Here is a 22,002-nt window from a genome sequence, read left to right on the forward strand (position 1 = left end):
TCTTATACCTGTGCCTTTCATAGTCCACTTGCAACTTGTCACCCATATTCAGAGTTTTGTCTTAGTTTAAGTTGCTGATGACTCCTAAATCAGCCTCCAGCCTGCATATGGGAGTTTGAGGCTTAGGACCAACTGCCTACTGGGTGTCTCTGCTTCGATGTTCCAATAACATGCCCAGCCATGTTTGGTACCACTGTTACATACAACTTTATGCCAATGAACTTGCAAATCGAAATGAAATGGGTGACCTTTTTTTTGACAGGTTGTAAGTGGCCAGTATTGACGCAGGAATCTCACCGGGCTAATTAAACATAGCAGAAATTAACAGATTATTATCTTCCTGCTACAAAGCCAGGTCCAGATTGTTGAATCTTCAAAAAAATAAAACCCGTAATTGCTATGTATTTCCTCCCAGCTTAAGAAAGTTTTAAAAACTTTTAAAAACGTCTTAAAGTAGTACATGAACAGCTATATTTTCTCCTGTTAGATTTAATTTGCCACCTTTGCTTTGTCTGTATAAGCACGTATTTTCTTTTTACGTACCATTTTCAAGTCAGATATTCTGACACTTCACCCTTAAATACTTCAGCAAATACTTCTCCTCAGAGTAAAGATATTGTCTGGCATAATGACAATGTCATCATCACACAGAATTCATTAAAGCATCAAATATCCAGTTCATAAATATCCCTAATTATTCCAAAAATGTTTTCAGGGTATCCTTTTATCTATTTTTGAGAGACAGAGAAAACAGGGAAGAGGGGCAGAGGGAGAGAGAATCCCAAGCAGGCTGCCCACAGGCCGACCTCATAAACTGTGAGATCATGACCTAAATCAAGTGGGAAATTCAACCGACTGAGCTACTCAGGCGCCTCTAGAGTATCCTTTTAAAAACCAGGACAGAGCATTAAAAAAAAAAAAGAAAAAGATGGCAAGATTTTATTAGTTTTGTGATTTTTGATCTCCAAACCTGACAACAAAAACCACAAAGACATGAGACACACACACACACACACACTCCTAAAAAATACAAATGCAAAAGTCCTCACACAATATTAGCATATTTCAGTATGTAAGAGGTCTGAATTTTTGAGGATACAATGTCGCTCTTTTCTTCTCCCCCATGACCTAGCAGCCTTCTAGTCAGATCCCACTGATGTCTTGCGTGACTAAACCATCGTAGGTCATTCCATCCCATTCCATCCCCAGTCGTCAGAGCGACTTGTTCGAGGAGCCCAAGGCAATCAGCATATACAGTATTATTGCCGGCTAGAGGTGCTCTAACCAGCAAGAGGTTCAATCCTTTCGCTGGCCAATTGTTGAACACCACTCCAATGTACCCGTTTGCCTTGCATTCCTTTTACTGGAGCGTGTTGTTATTCGTCGCTTCTTCTTGGTCCATGGTTTGCTCCTTGGTGGCGCCAACAGCGGACACCTAAACAGGTGTTGGAGCGCGGGAAAGACCACACGCTCTCCCCGGGGCCGCGGGACCGGGAGGCGGTCCGGAGGCGGAGCCTCGGCCGCACCAAGTCCTGCGTGCCGCTCTGCGCCGCCTCTCGCCGGGCCGCCGCTCTCCGCCCAGGGAACCGGGTCAGGCCGCGCCGCCCATGGTGCTGCTCGAGAGAGCCATGGCCAGTAAGTAGCGCGGCGGCCCGGGGGAGGGATCGCTGGCTCAGCCCCTCGCCTCCGCTTGTGTCCCCGCCGCGTCCCGGGCCTTCCCTGACCCGGCGCCCGCGGGGCTGAGGTCTCGGGCGGCGGAGCGCGGCCCGGCGCACTCCCGGGGAGTCCAGGCTTTCGGGAGCGCCAGGCCTCGCGACCGGAAGGGCCCGCGTCTTGCTCACTGCAGGGCTCCTCCTGAGTCCCGTGCCTCTAGCTGCGTTTCGGCACCGCCGGCTGCAAATTCACCTGCGCCGGAAGAGGAGGGAGACGGGTGCACACAAGTTCCGCGCCCCCTTCTCCCCGCCCCGACCGGAAGACTGCACCTTCAGTAATTAGGAGACTTATTCGAGTGTGGGAACCTCTGCCTTGTGGGATTCTTGGAGGCTGTTAGGTTTTGCATGAGAAAGCGAGACTATCCAGGGGGTGTCGCGTTCACTGTATTCACCTTAGATTGATTTTTTAACTTGAGTTTTGCAAAAGCATGTATCCTAATTATTTGTGTTTTGAACCCCGTCATATGAAAATGAAGCATCGTTTTTCTCTGATTTGGGCTGTATGGTAAGAGGCCTGATTAACTTGCCCCATGTTGCACCGCCCGTCACACCCAGTGGAGAATGCTCTCTTCCCAAACAGAAAAAACTGGACAAGCTGTTTCTGCACCTGGACATTGAGCTTTCGGGTTAGGTATTACATGTTACACAAGTCTATCCTGGATCAGCCCCAGGGGGCGTTTCCAGCCTCTTTCTTTGTCCCCAGGTCTTTGCCCGATCCTTTTACATGAGGCTTTGGAGTGTCCTGGACCCCTAGTCTGGAGACCTGGATTAATACAGTTTTGCCTCAGTCTGTGGCAACAGGTCATTTAATCTTTCTGAACCTCAGTTTCCTGGCCTGTAAAATGGACATCAACTGCCCCTCCTGCGGTCTTGCGAGGCCCCCACTAGATGCTAAGGTTTGTGCAAGTGCTCTGGTTTTCATTTTAACCTGCCAGTGCTTGGAGCAAGTCAGTGGCTGACTGAATGTTAGGATCAGGGTATGGAAGTCCTTTTACACACCTGCCTCTGGATGTGCCTGCTGTCTCTGAAGAGCCAGGACGAGACTGAGGCTGGTGGGCTTGAGAGGTGTGGCTCGTGATGGTGTTGAGGATGGTGTCTGATTTCCTTGAGGAGTGTTTTCAAGTTACATGACCTCTCCCCGGCCCACCCAGAAACAAACAAATGCGGTTCCTATCCTGCTTTACAGTTCCAGATTTTGGCTTGGATTGTCTCACTGACTTTGTTCACTGATTTTGCGCAGCTTCCCTCCCCCCCTGCAATTTCCTCATCTACCAAATAGTGTTAATGACGCTTCACAGATGTTTGCATGTATAGAGGGCCTGGCACATTCTGTATGCTTTTCCCACATTGGTCCCTTCACTTTACTATGTTTTATCCTTTTTTTTTTTTTTTTTTTTTTACCCCCTTTGGTAAGTCTTTCATTGTTAGATGATGATGAATATTAGGGCAGCCAGGAACCTTAAAAGTCATTGTAATTTTCACTTTACAGCTGAGGAGATGAATTGACTAGGATTGTTTTCCACATCAAGAAACTTCCCGATGGTAGCCTTTCTGTGTCTCAGCCCCTGTGTGGAGTGGGTAATCTGCAGAATGTCAGACAGTCCCAAGCCTGGATCAGGACTTTCTGGATAGGATGAGGGAGAGAGGAAACTCTCAGCATAGCCATGGTGGATTCATCTTTTAATCCCTCCAGAGCAGAGACAAAGCCCAGCTCCTGAATTACCGTGGAGACTTTTAGTAGGTCTGTGTGATGTTCTGGTGACAGCTAAAGTTTGCTCCAAAGTTATCCCAGCTTTCGTTTCTTGTTTTAGATTCCTTTGTATTCATTCAGATTCTGAAACTATTCAACAAGCTACATTCAGGGTTACATTTAGCTCTTCTCACTGTTTTTAAGATACACCAAGGAATGGAGCATCTGAGTTTTCCTACTTTTAGGGTTCACAGTGGGCCAAACAGGCCATCAGAGATCGGGGTCTGTCGGTGTTGACTCTTCTGGGGACATTTGCACCAGTACAGCAGATACCCAGAGGGAGAACTCTAATGGTTTTCAGGTTCTAGAGCTTAGTTTTCTAGAGCAGCGGTGGGGGAAGAAAGCTAGGGAAGGCCTTTACTGAAGATTCCTGAAGTTTTGCAGAGCTTCATAGGTTGCCACGTGCTTTTGATCCTTTAATGTCGCCTCCCGTCAGACCAGGAGCAAAAACTATGCATCAATCAGGGTCCAGGCAAGACGTAGAAACCACACCAGTCACTTGAACACGGGAAATTGTATATAAAAAATTATTAACCAGTGGGTGATGACTATAAGAGTTACAAGAGAACTCTAGAGAATATAGGAAAAGCACATATAGGGTGTGGTTATTAGCTCAAAGAAGGAATAAGCCTGGAAGAACCCCTGACCTTCTTGGCTGACAGCAAATCTTGTTGGCTCTGTGGGACTCAGTCCCTGATAAAAATATGGAGCCTCTTACTCGAGTAACAGGAAAAAGCACTGTTAGCTTTTTCTAACAGTCTCCCTTGCAACCTCTCGTGGTGTTATTTGCCACTTAATGTTGTGCTCTTTGGGGGCACAGGAATATTCATGGGGCCAGTGCAAAACCTCACAGGTGGCCAGGGGCCCTGCCCCGTGACTAAGCACATGTGCTGCTCCTTAGCCGCCAGGCTTCCCTCCCTCCACCTTTGCTCCCTGCCCCAGCTGGTGGTGGGGAGGTGGAGGCAGGCAATTCCCCTTCCATTGGGCTGACCGCCGCAGGTCACAGTGATTGGGTAGTTTCCAAGGGATTTCACCTGCACTAAGATGCACTCCGTATCTGGAACAGGGGTAGCTTGAGTCCCAAGAGCAAACTGTAAGGGACAGTTCCATCTTCAAGTTCATTCTTCCTTGAAGCCGTGTTCTCAGTAGTATGTAAGAAGCTGGCCCTGCCTGCTTTGCTTGAGGCTCTTGTGCTGGCGTGGGGCCTCGCCCAGAGGTGTTGCTCTGTCCCCAGGTTTCTCAGCCTCCACATCATTCACATTGTGGGTTGGATAATTCTTTGTTGTGAAGGACTGTTGTGTACTGTGGCGTGTTCAGCAATGTCCCTGACGCCTACGCACCAGCAGCTACTGGCACCCCAACAGTGGTGACGTTGTCAGATGTCTTGGGGAGGGGGTGCAGAATCTGTCTCTGGTTGAGAGTTGCTTTGATCCAGGAGTCAGGTCTTCTGACAGCTGTTTTCTTGTATCTTCGTCCTCAGCTTTCCGCTTGGCCCTCATCCAACTTCAGGTTTCTTCCCTCAAATCAGATAACCTCACTCGAGCTTGTGGTCTCGTGCGGGAGGCAGCAACACAAGGAGCCAAAATAGTTTCTCTGCCAGTAAGTATGCTGCCCTCTGGGAACTTCTGATCCAGTAGAATACTGGCTGCTACCTCTCGTTGTCTTCTTGTGTCCTGGGGTCCAGCAGGGTCTTGTGGGTCCCCAGGATTGTTCCATGTTTAAGGGTCTTTGTGATAGGATGTGCCAGCGTGTTTACAGCTCTTTGGGATCATCTATCGTGTTCAGAATCCTGGTAAGTTGTGTGGCTTACTTAAAGATAGAATACTCAGTGCCTTGGATACTTCCCTTCTTTCCTTGTATAAGTAAGTCTTTCCAGGACCATGGCACACATAACTGATTGTAGTGCTAAGGCTCCAACATTTTTAGCAAATGGTTGAAAACTGGAAATTACTAGAGACATTTAGGAAGCCTGCAGTATCTTCCTAAATATGGTAGCCTGTAGTAAGCCAGTAGGGCTCTGCATGTATTTCCTAGGTGATTGCTTTTAGAATAGAACCAGGTAAAGGTTGCACCACATTTGCTTGTCAGCAGGTGTAGTGTTGGCCCAGAGCTGGGTTCTGCTCATGCTAAGACATGCCTATACTGCATTTTGGGGCAAAGGACTACTGGGATCAGTGGTTGAACTATTCCAGACAGCCCCCTCTTCCTCTCTCCCTTTTGCGCTGTGGGGAGGAGGTGGCCCTTTGTAAACCCTGCTTAGATTGACTAGAGAATTTTCAGGGCCACCTTATGTTTTAGGCTCCAGTCCATCACAGATGTGGCCAGTGAGTCAGAATCTTTAACAAGGGAGCTTGAGATCTTAATGTGAATCCAGTCTTCCTTATGGCCACAGTTATGGGACTCGCCTGTACCCTGATCACGGTCACTTGTTGCTTTAAGTTGCCAGGAGCGAGAATGAAAGCACCTAATTCTGCATGTGCCCTCTCTAACGTGTGTTGTATAAGCTGATGATCCTCAGGTTTGAGTTTGCTAGCACAGTGCCTGGTGCACAGTCTCAGTGAATGATGAATTAGAATCAAAGTCTAGTTTTTGCTTTTCTTTTCTCACAGAGCTGTGGCAGATAGCATATCCTGGAGAATGAGAGATTTCTATATTTTTTCAAACACAGGCTTTATTGCTTTACATAGTTAATAATATAGTTTTGAGCCAATGGATTCATTCTAACACCCGAAGTCCTATGATTAAACCCAATTGTCATGGGGCTCAGGTGCCCAGGGTGGGAACTCAGAGTTCTGCGGACACCGAGGGAGAGGCGGATTTGCTGGGGTGACAGGGATCTGAGAGAGCACACATGACTTGTGTCCTCTGGCCCAACCTGAGCCAGCTGTCAAGTTCGGCTCGGGGCCACAGGCTAGGATGCCAGTGTTTTTCTTATCGGCTGTGTTTTACCCTTTTGAGAGCAGGGCTAAAAGAGGCAGCTGTGTCTTCTGAGTTTAAGTTTAAAATGGGTGGGCTATTTTCACGGTTTCCCCCCCCCCCTTTTCTCTGCCAACATTATTCTAGGAATGCTTTAATTGTCCATATGGCACGAAATATTTTCCCCAATATGCTGAGAAAATTCCTGGTGAATCTACACAGAAGCTTTCTGAAGTAGCAAAGGAGTGCAGCATATATCTCATTGGAGGTAACTTCCTACCCTCAAGGTATAATGACCTAAACATGAGAAACATCCAAATAATTTTTGTTTCATTTAAGCAATGAAATACAAAGCATGTAAGTCAGACATTGAAAGAATGAGGTGGATCTTACGTAATCATGTGGAAAAATGTTCAAGACACAGTTATGTGGAAGAAGCACGTTCCGTATGATATGAACAGGCACTCTCAGATTAATCCCTGCCACAAAAGGTTATATATTTTCATATGTGTTTGTATATGTAGCACATAGTAAGTATGGTATAAAGACGCACCAAACTGATAATGATGACTTTTCCCTGGAGAAGGAATGGGAATACAGGGCAGGTGGAAATGTGGAAAGAAAACACTGTATTGGAGTGTCTTTCATTATACTAATACAACGTTAGGAAATTTTGTTTTCTCATAAAGAGGCCACATATATCAAGGTAGCTTTAGAAGTATGGTTTTGAAATGTGGTTTCAAAATAAATTTTTAAAATGTATTTGCTTAAATAAAAATCAGTACAGTAAAGCTGTTCAATAGATCTAGCAAACACAATTATTCTCTGTTATGACATGTTAAAAGAATTAGAAACAGATGAGAGGTGAAGAAAAGACAAGCAAGAAAAAAGAAATGCGGGAACTACATTCAGTGATGGCAGGATTGGCTTCCATTCCCATCATGAGGCCTAATGGGGATACAATTACTTTGCAGGACCTGGTGATTTGAAGTTGAGCAACAGTGAATCCTCTGTGTTTCTCTAGTGTTATAGATTAACAGATCTTGTAGCTCAAGATCAAAGCAGAATTCAGAAACAGTTTGGTTATTTTTGAACCTGTCTTTGGCATCTGACTTAATTACATTTCATCTCTACTCTGGAGTTTGTTTCTGAAACATCATATTAAAGAAGACAAAAAAGAACATAATTAAATAACCCTTAGAAGATAGTATGCTTTATTGTTGGACCCAAGTGACAGTTTGTCGAGTGTTTGTCTTGTTATCATACAAGAGTGCTTTATTCAGAATATTTTCTTTGCTCCTGTGTTTCTCGTCTCAATGAAAGGTTCTGTTCCTGAAGAGGATGCTGGGAAATTCTATAACACCTGTGCTGTGTTTGGGCCTGATGGAACTTTACTGATAAAGTACAGAAAGGTAAGTAGGGAATGTGCCAAGCCTCATTACCTCTTGAGAATTTGCTGTGAAATCCCCTAGTTCCTCTCATCAAATTTTACACATGTGGGGCGTTTGACTAGTTGGTATAGTCAACTTGTCGAATCTTGGCTGTTGGCATTTTGATATAAATTTTAGACTTAGCCTGTCAGTCTCAGCAAAGGAAAAATCTGTAGGAATTTTGATTAGAATTGCCCAGTGTTTATAGTGCACTATTGACAATAGCCAAAGTATGGAAAGAGCCCGAATGTCTATCGACTAATGAATGGGTAAAGAAGATGTGGTATATATGTATATATCAATATATTTATATCTATATCTGTATCTATATATATATGTGTATATATATATAAACACACATATATATATACACATGTATATATATATACATATGTATACACACATACATACAATGTAATAGTGATCAAAAAGAATGAAATCTTGCCATTTGCAACAATGTGGATGGAACTAGGGTGTATGCTGCTAAGCAAAATAAGTCAGAGAAAAACAAACATATGACTTCACTTGTATGTGGAATTTAAGATACAAAACAGATGAACATAAGAGAAGGGAAGCGAAAATAAGATAAAAACAGAGAGGAAGACAAACCATAAGAGACTCTTAAATACAGAGAACAAACTAAGGGTTGCTGGAGGGGAGGTTGGTGGGGGATGGCTAAATGGGTGATGGGCATTAAGGAGGGCACTTGTTGGGGTGAGCACTGGGTATTATATGTAAGTGATGAATCACTAAATTCTATTCCTGAAATCGTAATTACACTAAATGTTAACTAACTTGGATTTAAATTAAAAATAAATAAATAAAGTGAATACTTAGAATGATAAAAAAAAAAAAAAGAATTGCACTGAAAATAGAGATCACTGTGGGAACAGTTGACATTTGGTAAATGCAAATACATTGAAGATTGTTAAATACTTTGGCTATTGATCCTTTTATTGTTGTGAAATCCCTTTCTTTCTCGCAATAATCTTTGTCTTGAAGTTTATCTCTGATACTGCCATGGCCATTCTAATCTTATACTTACTGTTGTATGGTACATTTTTTTTTCTAATTCCTTACTTTCAACCTGAATGTATCTTTGTAATTTATTTATTTATTTATTTATTTATTTATTTATTTAGGCAGATGTATTTAATTTATTTTTTTAATTTACATCCAAGTTAGTTAGCATATAGTGCAACAGTGATTTCAGGGGTAGATTCCTTAATGCCTCTTACCCATTTAGCCCATCCCCCCTCCTGCAACCCTTTCAGTAACCCTCTGTTCTCCATATTTGAGTCTCTTATGTTTTGCCCCCCTCCCTGTTTTTATATTATTTTTGCTTCCCTTCCCTTATGTTCATTTGTTTTGTATCTTAAAAGTCATCATATGAGTAAAGTCATATGATACTTGTCTTTCTCTGACTAATTTCGCTTAGCATAATACCCTCTAGTTCCATCCACGTAGTTGCAAATGACAAGATTTCATTCTTTTTGATTGCCGAATAATACTTCATTGTATATATATACACACACCACTTCTACTTTATCCATTCATCAGTCGATGGACATTTGGGCTCTTTCCATACTTTGGCTATTGTTGATAGTTCTGCTATAAACGTTGGGGTGCATGTGTCCCTTCGAAACAGCACACCCGTATCCCTTGGATAAATACCTAGTAGTGCAATTGCTGGGTCATAGGGTAGTTCTTTTTTTAATGTTTTGAGGAACCTCCATACTGTTTTCCAGAGTGGCTGCACCAATTTGCATTCCCACCAGCAGTGCCAAAGAGGTCCTTTTTCTCTGCATCCTTGCCAACATCTGTTGTTGCCTGAGTTGTTAATGTTCGCCATTTTGACAGGTGTGAGGTGGTATCTCATTGTGGTTTTGATTTGTATTTCCCTGATGATGAGTGATGTTGAGCATTTTTTCATGTGTTGGTTGGCCATCTGGATGTTGTCTTTTGAGAAGTGTCTATTCGTGTCTTTTGTCCATTTCTTCACTGGATTCTTTGTTTTTTGGGTGTTGAGTTTGATAAGTTCTTTATAGATTTTGGATACTAACCCTTTATCTGATATGTCATCTGCAAATATCTTCTCCCATTCTGTCAGTTGCCTTTTAGTTTTGCTGATTGTTTCCTTTGCTGTGTGTTTCCTTTGTATTTTGATGAAGTCCCAATAGTTCATTTTTGCTTTTGTTTCCCTTGCCTCCGGAGACATGTTGAGTAAGAAGTTGCTGTGGCCAAGGTCAAAGAGGTTTTTGTGTGCTTTCTCCTTGAGGATTTTGATGGCTTCCTGTCTTACATTTAGGTCTTTCATCCGTTTTGAGTTTATTTTTGTGTATGGTGTAAGAAAGTGGTCCAGGTTCATTTTTCTGCCTGTTGCTGTCCAGTTTTCCCAGCACCACTTGCTGAAGAGCTGTCTTGATTCCATTGGATATTCTTTCCTGCTTTTGTCAAAGATTAGTTGGCCATATGTTTGTGGGTCCATTTCTTGGTTCTGTATTCTGTTCCATTGATCTGAGTTTCTGATTTTGTGCCAGTACCATACCATCTTGATGATTACAGCTTTGTAATACAGCTTGAAGTCCAGTGTATCTTTATAATTAAAATGATTCTCTTGTAGCTAGCATACAGTTGGGTCTTGTTGTTTTATTCATTTTGACAATTTCTGCCTCTTAGCTGGAGCACTGACTTCACTTATATTTAATGTAATTATTGATATGGTTTGATTTAGGCATTAGACATTTTAGTGTTTTTTTTCTTTGTTCCTCTTACCAGCATTCTTTTGGTTTAGTTGAGTATTTTTTAGAATTCCATTTTAATTTAACTATTGGCTTTTAGTTATACCTCTTTGCTTTTTTTTTTTAAGTTGTTGTCCGAAGGATTACCATACGCACCCTATCTTTTCATAGTCTACTTAGAATTAATATCCTACTATTTCATATGAAATTTAAGAACTTCACAATTATATAGATCAATTTCCTTCTTTCTCCCCTCTTTCTGTTATAGTTGTCATACGTATTGCATAATAAATCCCACAAAACACTAAGTTTTTAAGTAATCATTTGTATGTAAAGAAATTCAGATAAAATTATTTTGTTTGCTGAAATATTTAGCTTCTTTGTATTTTTCTTTCTAAAGATCCTAGTTCTGTCTGGTGTCTGCCTTCAAACAGAAAGACCTCCTTTAGAATTTTTGTAGTGAGGATCTGGTAGGTAGGAATGCTCTTAGTTTTGGTTTATGAATATATCTTTATTTTGTCTTCATTCTTGAAAGATATTTTTGGTGGAATAGAATTCTGTGTTGACAGTTTTCTTTTCTCTCCTAGCAATTTGAGCAATGTTTTTCATGTATTTCCTAGCCTCTTTTTAAGCATTTTTCTAATAAGAATTTGGTGGTGATTTGTATTGTTGTTCTGTATGTAATTTGTGGTTTTTTTCTGTCTGCCTTCAAAATGTTTTCCATAATCTTTACTTCTCAGTGTTTTGACTCTGATGTGCCTATGTAGATATAGTTTTCTTTTTATTTCTCTTGCTTTGTGCTTATTTATTATTTTTAAAAAATTTTTTTTGAACTTATTTTTGAGAGAGAGAGAGAGAGTGTGAGCAGGTGAGGGGCAGAGAGAGAGGGAGACACAGAATCTGAAGCAGGCTCCGGGCTCTGAGCTGTCAGCACAGAGCCCGATGTAGGGCTCTAACTCATAAACTGTGAGATCATGACCTGAGCCTGAAGTCAGATGCCTAACTGACTGAGCCACCCAGAGACCCTGCTTTGTGCTTCTTTAATCTGTAAATTTAACTCTTTCGTCCTGTTGGGGCATTATTCTGTTAAATGCTTTTCTGTTCCATTCTCTTCTTATTGGACTTCAATTTTGATACTGTTCTACCAAACCAGGTTTCCAAGACTCCAGTTTTTTGTTTTTCCAATCTTTTTCCTCTATCTTCTTCGGCTTGGACAGTTTCCATTCATCTGTCTTCAAGTTCTCGGAGTCTTTCTTCTGTAATCCCTAGTCTCTTGTGTGCCATCCCAGTGAAATCTTTTAAAATTTCAGATAAACTTTTATTTGTCTACTAATTATATCCTATTTGTCTATTCATTAAGAGCATATTTCTCCTTATACCCTTGAGCCTAGTTTAATAGCTCCTTTTTGGTAATTATCACATCTGACACAGGCTGGGGTCTGCTTCATTGATTATTACATTTTCTTTAAAGTTAGGTAACATTTTCTTATTTGTGTGTCTAGTAATTTTGGATTGCATATTGGATTCTATGTTGTTGAGATTCCAGCTTCTATTATATTACTCTGAAAAGGGTTGAATTTTTTTGTTTTAGTAAGTAGTTAACTTCATTGTACTCAAACACCATACTCTTTTTCCTTTGTGAGGTAGGCAGTAACTTCAGGTTCTCCATTCTTTTTTTTTTTTTAATGTTTATTTACTTTTGAGAGAGAGCACGTGTGCACGCATGAGTGAGGGAGGGGCAGAGAGAGAAGGAGACACAAAATCCAAATCCAAACAGGTTCCAGGCTCTGAGCTGTCAGCACAGAGCCCAACGTGGGGCTCACCACAAGATCATGATCTGAGCTGAAGTCCGGTGCTTAACTGACTGAGCCACCCAGGCATCCCTCAGCTGCTCTGTTCTATCTAAAGTTGTTTAGCTTTGGGGCTAAACAACTAGCTTTTTGTGCTTGTAACCTCACTGTTTGAAGTGCATATTTTTAGTATTGAGTTTTCCAGTCCATGAATGTGTATATCCCACCATTTATTCAAACTTTTAAAAATTTCTCTTGAATTGTTTTTATAGTGCTTTGGGTACAGTCTTGTATATCATTTGCTAGATTTATTCCTAATTGGTGGTTTTTGATGCCCTTTCATTTTCTGTTTCTTGCTAGTATATAGAAGTACAACTAATTTTAAAAGTACTGACCTTGTATGTTGTAACCTTGCTAAACTCCTTAATTTCAGCTGTAGATTTCTTTTGGAGTTTGTAGGTACATTGTTATATCATCTGAGAATAATTACAGAGTTAATTTTATCTTTCTCATCCTCATGGTTTTTATTCCTTTCTGTTGCCTTGTTGCTTGGGTTAGGATCTCTGAGATCCTCTGAATAGGAGTCCTTGTCTTGTTCCTGATCTCAGTATGAAAAGGCTTTTAATGTTTCACTGTTAAGTATGATGTTCCTTCCTTTTTTACTTTTGCAGATGCTATGTCAGAGTAAGGGAATACCCTTCCCAGAAGAGTTTTTTCTTTTGTTTTGAAAATATGCATGGATTTAGAAGTTTGCCAAATGCTCATTATGTACCTCTTAAGATGTTCATATGACTTTTCTCCTTTATTTTGTTAGCTATTTGTAGTAAATTACATTGATTTCCTCATGTTAACATGTGCTTTCCTTGAATAAATCCAATTTCAGATGATGTGTTGCACTTTTTATATATTGCTGCATTTAGTTGGGAAAATTGTACCAATTTTTAATTACCCACTCTCCACCTCTCCTGCCAATGTGTCAGTTTGATTATGATTCTGTGATGAAGACTTCAGTTAGCATTTATACTGAATAAGAAAGTAACACATTAGCTGTCTTCCGTAAGAAACCTAGATATCACCTTGCGTGCTACATAGGAAAGAAGTGTCATAAAACTACCGCTTTGTGGATTTTTTCCAGTTTTGTATATTAGAGCTCATTTTGATAAGATGTCAGCTTGTGGGATGGGTTGTGGGCAGGTTGGGGTTACTATTTGTATAGTTGATCTTAGAGCATCCCTATTTCTGGGCATGGAAGGACGTTTGTAAATTGCTGCCGTGAACCCTGCTGGAAAAGAGGTAACCAAATCCATTACTTGTGATGCAGCTCCATCTGTTTGATATTGACGTTCCGGGGAAAATTACATTTCACGAATCTGAAACATTGAGTCCCGGTGATAGTTTCTCCACATTTGATACTCGTAAGTACTAAGTTCACCTGTTTCAGCAGTCTCAGTAGACGAGGGTCAGGCATTCTTCTTTTTTTTTTTTTTTCTCTTATGTTCCTCCCCGACTTCTTTACATACGCTGACTGTAAGACCAGAAATGAGAAGGGTATAGAATGGCCAGAGATCTAGAAATAGTGGGCTGAATGGAGAACTACGGGCTTGTCATGATTTTGCTCTGCCATTTGGTCACAGACTATTCGTGTGATCACTTCCAGAGTTTATCTGTCAGGCTGTGATTGAATACTTCCCACATAGACAATAAGCATTCAATTAGAATGAACTTCTTATTTCTAATCTGCTGACATAAACGATGTCTTCGTGAGAGAAAATCCAAGCAGGCATAAGCTTATACATTTTCTCCATCCATGGGCCCTGGGTAATGTATTACCTTCATTGTTTGGTGATCTCAAATGGAGGCTTTACCCTGCCACGCCATGTTGCAAAAGAGGTTAACTTTTCATTTGTGCATTTTCTGTTTGAAAAACAGCTTACTGCAGAGTGGGCCTGGGCATTTGCTACGACATCCGCTTTGCAGAGCTCGCACAAATCTACGCGCAGAGAGGTGAGATCACCGAGGTTGTGCTGTGGAGGTGCTTCCAGGTTTGGTTCCGGCCTGGTTTTCGTGGGTAGAGGGAGGGAGCCCTTTGTCAGAAAAACCGGAGGAGAAGCCTTACTCTGTCCATCCTCATCCGGCTGCTCAGATGTTGCTGCACGTGGACAGCACAGCTGTTTGGAGGTTGCATTTCAGCACACCGTGGAGCTAAGCAGGAGCCATGCTCCTAAATCTTCTCTGCCTCTCGAACCCTTCTTGCTACTGTATTTGGAAAGAGTAGCTTGGAGCCCGCTAGAAGTGAGGATGTGGTCTATGGTGCCTGTCATGATTTCACACTCAGTGGTCCTGCATGTTGGGCACAGTAGAAATGTAGTCAATGACATTCTGGTCCAGAGAACAAGTGTCCTTGCTGTCCTGGAAGAGCACGGAGCCAAGTCACAAGATCTGGGTTCTGGTTCCAGCTCTTTCCCTTAATGGACGTGATACTTTGAGTAAATTATTTAATCTTTACAGCAGCGTGGATCTCCATTTTTTCATAGGCATGGGGTGGAGATTAAGGAAGGAGAGCTTAGAAAGCTCTTCTTGTGGTAGTCAACAAATAGGAGCATCCCACTAGACTGTCCAAGCTACTCTGATTTGGACTTGACTGTCACTTCAAGTGAAATGGGTGCAGGCGTTGTGACTGCCTGGTCAGCAAAACAGGTGGGGGGTGCACAGGCTCTGCGTTGGCGGTCTCTGTTGACTTCTGTCAGTAAGTGTTAGAGCACCTACTCTGCCCCTCATTTCATTTGAAAAGCATTACAAAATGTGGTCCTTGGCCACGCAGAGCTGGCCATATGGTGCTGACCGAAATCTGTGAAGTCACATACCGTGGTTTCGGTCATCAATAGCACTGTTCTTCTATGTCTGTGTGCAGCGTGTATGTGTCCCCAAAGGAATCCTACCTTGGTGGACATCTTTTTTTTAGGTTTGGGAGAGTTTGAGTTTGTTCCCCACTGGGTAAGGACCAAAATGGGGACTGAGTGTGGGGTGGTGTCAACCTGCACCCATTCTTCTCTGGCCGTTCTGTCTCAAGGCTGCCAGCTGTTGGTGTATCCTGGAGCTTTTAATTTGACCACTGGACCAGCCCACTGGGAGTTGCTTCAACGAGGCCGGTAAGAAAGCATCTCAGGCACACCTTCAAGTGTCAGTGTTGCCTTGTTGCAGAGATTTCCAGTTTGGGGGAAGAACCAACCTTCCTGATACAGGATGCTGCCCCTGACTCAGGTGCCCTGACATCCAGATGCAGTGGGAAAGGATGAACCACCCCGTTGACTATGTTGCTTGGATCGCGATGCTTCTCCTACCCCAGCCCTTACCTCATTCTGCTAGTCCTAGAATACCCTGCTGAGACACTGTTTTTCTATTCTGCGAATCCCAGGCATTGCACAGTGTCTTTGGCATGTCACAGTAGCTGTTACCTGGGTCCCTGAGGCTGAGGAGTGAGTGGTGAAGGGCAGATGGCTGAGGTGGATGTAATATGGAAGGGGAAAGGAGTGTGACTTGTGTGTCTGTGTAAAGTGTGCTGAAAACCATGAAATACTGGTCAGAGACGCTGGCTCTCTCCGTTACAGTTCTGTTAGTTGAGGTATCCTATACTTAGAGGAATGTACACTGATTTTAAGTCTGTAGGTTGGGGAGTTTTTACATGTGTATGCACCTCTGGCCACGGTCAATATAGAACACTTCTGGATCTCTAGAATGCTCCCCTTTGCCCCTTCCGTCTACCCTCTCCTTTGCCCAGATGTGGCCACTATTCTCACTTCTAAAGAGAATGGCAATTTTTATTGGAGGAGGAAGCAGAGGTGTTTGGTTGGTTGCTTGGTGGAAGATGGGGTAGGGGTGTCTGATACCATGAATATTAATTAATGCAGTCTTGTAGGGAGCAGGAAAAGCTTGGGAGATATCGGAATGGCCTGGCGTGGACCTGTTGGTTAAGCCCAGGATGCTCCCAGGTGAGATGGCTTGATGTACCCAGCCTGCCACCTGAAATTCTTACCTAATTTGAGATGATGGGGCTGTGGCCACTGGGGGCATGGAGATGCCATGCAGCCCTGCAAAGTGTTTGGCCCCAGCAAGTCCAGTCCAGTCTCTCTGGCCACCTTGACTCGATTAACCAGAGAAGATCTGCTCGTTTATATGTTAAAAGGTTGGCTCAGGCCAGGATCTCAACTGTGGCAGTATTAACATGTTAGACTAGCTCATTCTCTGTTATAGAGGCTGTTCTGTGCACTGTAGGATGTTTAATAGCATCCCTGGCCTCTACCCTCCGGGTGCCAATAGCAACCCCCATCATGAAAGTCAAAAAGTCAGAGTCAGTGTCTTCAGACATTGGCAAATGGCTCTACTGGGCAAAATCACTCTCAGTTGAGAAGTGGCTTATGCATTAAATATACTTTTAGAAGAGAGGGTTTCATGGCTTTGTTTGTTCCCTTCCATGTCTGAGCCAGCCTATCCTGTCCCAGTTTTTATTCCATTTTATTTATTTAAAAGAATTTTTTTAATGTTTATTTATTTTTCAGAGAGAGAGAGAGAGAAAGCGTGCGTGAGTGAGCAGGGGAGGGGCAGACAGGGAGACACAGAATCTGAAGCAGCCTCCAGGCTGTGAGCTGTCAGCACACACTCCAACACGGGGCTCAAACTCAGAAACTGTGAGAGCATGACCTGAGCCGAAGTCCGATGCTTAACGAACTGAGCCACCCAGGCACCCCCCACTCTGTCCCAGTTTTTAAAAGAAGGATCTGTACCCTTGGGATAGAAAAATGTTGCCAATATATAATATATGAATTACCTCTTTTCTGTCTGTTGACAACAGGGCTGTTGATAATCAGGTATATGTGGCCACGGCATCTCCTGCCCGGGATGATCAGGCCTCCTATGTCGCCTGGGGACACAGCACTGTTGTGAGTCCTTGGTGAGTTGGCTAAGCGGGGAAAGGCTCTCCAGGAGCTTGGGAGAGATTGCACTGGGGGGGGGGTGGGTTGTCTGATTCCCCACCAGCCCTGCTCCTTCCCAGCCCCCCATCCTCACATGCCTCCTAGGTCTCCACTTCGTCTGAGAGAGACACTTGCACTTGGAAACCACATGAGAAAGAATTGGGCCTGCTGTCTTTCTTGATTGAGCATTTGACCTTAGCCCTCTTCTGAGCTTCTGAGTAGCTTTTGTTATCAGTCAGACTTGGATCACATGGGGGAAGTATGGCAGCAGTCATGGTGGGTGATTTTAGTAAAAGAGGCTCTCAGATTGTTGGCTTTTGGTTAAAATTTAAGCTAGGTGATTGGTTCTAGAGCAGGAATGGGTTATAGGGTGAGGATTTTGCTCCCTGCATAATGATTAGAGGATGGGGGAGGATGGGTTCATTTAAGGAAAACTGTGACCTTGTCCTCTGTGAGAGTGTAAAGCATTGTCTTAGAGAAGCCAGCATGGGAGTTCTCCCACCTGCACACCCAGTTGTATGTTACTGTACGTAACTCATGGTCTGTACTTGAATGGTTTCCACAGCACTTTCACACACATGGCCTCCATGTGAACGAGACTTTTCCTATGTTAAGCTCAGTTTATAGATGGTAGAATTGAAGTTCGTGGGATAAAATAGCCAGAACTGGTGTTTAGATTCAGGACTTCTGACTTTAGAACTCGGATTTATTCCATACCACTCACACATCTGTATGATTACACACATACTGCTGTGTATTTACATAATTTCAGGATAAATATGCCAGTAACAAGGCCGAGAAGGGTTATATATCACTAGGGTATGTCTGAAATTCTCTCTTCTGACCTTCTAGGCCCCAAAGATGAAAGAATGTGATAGGGGAAGGCCTTGGAAGATAAGACCAGTGAGAGATTCCAGGGAGCCTCCTGCATATTAGGATTTGGAAGGCACTGGCAGACTGGAAGGATTAAGTTGTCTTGAACATTTTCTTAAACTTGGTTCAAGTTCCTCTGTTCATTTGTTAGTGACAGGCTTCCTAGCCTTCTGGGCAGCTCTGCTTCCCTGCTAGGGTTCTCCTGATGAACTTCATTGCTGATCAGGCTGGCTGCTTCTGACACAAAGTAGTTGTACTTTATTCTTTTCAGAATTCTATCTGTAGGACTTGGGGGCCCTCGGTCTTATATTGACATCAGGAATGGCTGCCTGGGGTTAACCCAGAGAGGGAGATCTTTGAATGCCAGAGCAAATGGGGAAGAAATAGAAAAGAATAAAAATGAATTCAGTTAAGTGGCATTAATGATGATGTTTGTAGCTCATTTGTGTCAAAAATTTGTTTGTGGCCATCTGGGAAATGGAACCAATTACTGTATCAGATTGTTTGTTAGGTCAGATTACTTTATTTTGTGCTTTGGAGAAATTTCATTTCACTAGATGTTTTTGAAGCCCTGCTTTGGGCCAAGAGACTCAGCACTGGAATCTTTTCCACATCAGCCTTTCCCCAGATTTGGGAAGGAGTGTTCCTGTTTCTAAGTGTGAGGCTCCTCTCCTATTGGGGTGTGCTTTACACACCACTTCTATCCAGACCCCAGGCTGAAACCTTTCCTTCAAAAACTGAAACCCAATAACATAGGGACCCAGGGACCACAGGCACAAGGCCGGAGATCCAGGCAGCACAGGGCTGTGCTCAGACCCAACCTCACCATCCCCAGCCTCGGAAAGCATGAAGGAGCAGAGCCAGACCACCCTCCCGAAAGGGGTCTTTCTGATCTGCACTCAGGAAGGGACAGGACAGAGCTTCCCGCTGTTTACAGGTAGCTCTGTTTTCAGAGGTTTGTAATCATGGAGGAACTACCATTTCCTAGCAGCTGGCAGTTTACAGAACATACTCTGTAATCTAAGTCCTCACAGAGCTCTGATTTCCACTTTATAGACTAGGAAATGGAGAGTGCAGGTGACTTAGCACAAGGCCAAATGGCTACTTAAATGGTGGAACAGGAATTTACGCCCCTCCTTTCTTGTCTTTAATCTCAGATTCCTTCCCCTGAGGCCTGAGGTGGGACAAGAATAGGGATCCTGATACCCACAAACATTAGTGACCTACTCCCTTCCGAATCTCTTTCAGGGGAGATGTCCTTGCCAAGGCTGGCACTGAAGAGACCATCGTGTATTCAGACATAGGTAAGATCTGCTGCGGCACGGTTGAGGTCTCTGGCATCCCCATTGGTCTGAGGTGATTCCTAGCTGTGAAGCTCCTGTCGCTTGGAGCGGCTCCCTTGTGCCACCTTCTCATTTATCCTTGGTTCTCTAGCCAAACCCTGGGGGCTATAATTCTGGTTGAGTTTTCTTGGTTTGGTTTGAAATAACTCCAGCGGGACCGCCAGGTCACCGGGTGCCTTTGGACAAGGCCTCTATATTCCTGAGTTACTTGCCGAGACTCTGGTGGTTTTTATACTGTTTGGGGAAGAAATTCTCATTGGTTAGTGAGGAGTTACGTCCTATTAATAGTACACTTTCCTGTTTTTGCAGACCTGAAGAGGTTGGCTGAAATACGCCAGCAAATCCCCATTTTTAGCCAGAAGCGATCAGACCTTTATGCAGTGGAGGCGAAAAAGCCCTAAGGTTTATGCTTCTAACATGTCATGAAAAACAGGATGATGTTTCTGCAATGTAATCAACTCCCTGTTGAATTCTTTAAGGAGGTTTTTTTTTTTTCTAATTTCAGACTTTTCCTTTCTTGGGAACTCTCTATTGAGATGATGGAGCATCAGCACATGATATTTTTCACACCATATTAGATAGTTAAAAAGGGCTCAGGCTAGCCTTGCGAGCAGAAGGAAAAGGAAATGGCTATAACTCCCATACTAAGTTGCTTCATAGCAGTTGGTGAAAGTATCAGATCTTGGTATCCTGGTGGCTGCTTCACCTGGTACCCATAGATTTATGTCACATACTGCTTATCTCACTGCTGGGGTTAGAATCCATTACGTAGAAAATTTGGTCTGGTGCCGCTCTCTTTTGAGTAGGACGTTGAAGTTTATATTTTTAGTCTGTGAGTAGCTATGGAAAGCAAGGTTATTGACCTTTGGTGTTTGCTAGAGGAGATGGCAGCCCCATCCCTTCCCGGCAGCCTTGGGGCTCTTCAAATTCAAGAAGGAGCCAATGAATCAACCCCAGACCCTCCTGGTCTTAGAGAAAAGGTAGTATCAATAGGGAGTCCTGTGGAAGAATGGCAGCAGTGGCATTTGGTCAAGGCAACTAAAGTATGAGTCTCTGTAAAAGATTTTCTTGATGGGGTGAGTGTCTGAAAATATCTTTGTCTTTTTGCTTTTCTCCCTAGTAACACTTTCTAGCTTGATGAAGGCAAGCTAGTGGTTTTAGCCTAGTGGTTTTCAGAAGCCTTTTGCACAATTAAAAATTAAGGATTCCAATGAACTTTGTTTTTATGTATGTTACAGTTGGTGGTGGGCTAATAAACATTTAACAACCAGCTGTCCCCCCCCCTCAAAAAGGCCCTGATTTTGCAGTAGTTGCAGTAGTATTTGCCAATTTCCTTGGTATAAATAATTTCACTGTGGCCAAGTACAGACTATCAACATGACCCCTCTAAACACAGAGCTGGAAATAGATGCACACTGGGCACTTCTGAGCTGGTGTAATCCTGCTCTAGCACACCACTATTTACATATGTAGAGATATTTATCATCCTGGAAAATAAAACCTTACAATAATACACAAGCACACATTATGTTAGCTGTAAGAGTGATGATATCATCATGTGTCATTTAACCCTTGGGAACCGGCATTGTATATACCCAGAGGAGTACAGGAGTGAAAAAGGCAAATGACATTTTAAAATTAAGTCTACAATTTGGTAAAATTTGACACATGTATACATCCATGAATGTGCTCTCATCAAGATAATGAACCCTCCCCTGGTGTTTTCTTAAGCTGTTATGTAATCCCTTCAGCCACTCTTCTCCTCCCCAGGCAATCACTGATCAGCTTTGTCACTGTAGATTAGTTTGAATTTTCTATAATAACCCAAAAGTGGAATCATGCCATATGTATACTTTTTTACATCTTCTTTCACTCATCGTAATTACTGGGGGACTCATTCCTGTGTGTATCACTCATTTCTTTTTTATTGCTGAATGGTAGTCCACTCTATTTATCTGTTCACCTGTTGATAGACATTCGACTTTTTAGTTTTTGGCTATTAGAAATAAAGCTGCTAGAAAACATTTTGTACAAATTGTTCATTTTTCTTGAGTAAATATCTAGGAGTGGAATGGCAGGGGCCTATGTGTATTTCACTGCCAAACTATTTTCCGAAGTGACTGTGCCATTTTATTTCTTGCCATCCATCTGTCAGTGTCCCGGTTGCTCCGCGTCCTCACCAGTGTTTGGTGTAATAATTTGATTTTAGCTCTTTTAATGTGCATGTGATGTGATTTCATTGTGGTTTTACTTTGTATTCTCCTGACGATTAATAGTGCTGATCATCTTTTCCTGTGCTTTTCCTGTATCCTTTTCAGTGAGGTGTCCCTTCATATCTTTTCCCCCTGTTTTGGTTCAGTTATTTATCCTTGTATTGATCAGTAAGAGTTCTTTATATACTCTAGTTAAAAACCATCTGTCGCATGTCATGTTTTACAAATATATTCTCCAAGTCTGAGAAAAAAAAAGTCTTCATT

The 22,002-nt window shown here is 42.7% G+C and overlaps 1 protein-coding gene across 2 annotated transcripts; it reads left to right on the forward strand.

Moving 5' to 3' along the window:
• Window positions 1-1,477: 1,477 nt before the first annotated feature.
• NIT2 (nitrilase family member 2) lies at window positions 1,478-20,802 on the forward strand. Of its 2 annotated transcripts, none has more exons than XM_053220735.1 (10): window positions 1,478-1,635; window positions 4,943-5,061; window positions 6,526-6,646; window positions 7,702-7,790; window positions 13,661-13,754; window positions 14,269-14,343; window positions 15,302-15,488; window positions 17,189-17,287; window positions 19,431-19,486; window positions 19,835-20,802. In XM_053220735.1, the coding sequence occupies exons 1-10, from the start codon at window positions 1,608-1,610 to the stop codon at window positions 19,924-19,926; spliced, it is 960 nt and encodes a 319-aa protein (XP_053076710.1). In that variant the 5' UTR covers window positions 1,478-1,607; the 3' UTR covers window positions 19,927-20,802. The 2 variants fall into 2 exon arrangements, with proteins under 2 accessions (XP_053076710.1, XP_026933426.1); XM_027077625.2 differs by having other exon boundaries at window positions 15,410-15,488.
• The last annotated feature ends 1,200 nt before the right edge of the window (window positions 20,803-22,002 follow it).

The sequence above is a fragment of the Acinonyx jubatus genome, chromosome C2 (genome assembly GCF_027475565.1).
Source record: "Acinonyx jubatus isolate Ajub_Pintada_27869175 chromosome C2, VMU_Ajub_asm_v1.0, whole genome shotgun sequence".
Taxonomy (NCBI): domain Eukaryota; kingdom Metazoa; phylum Chordata; class Mammalia; order Carnivora; family Felidae; genus Acinonyx; species Acinonyx jubatus.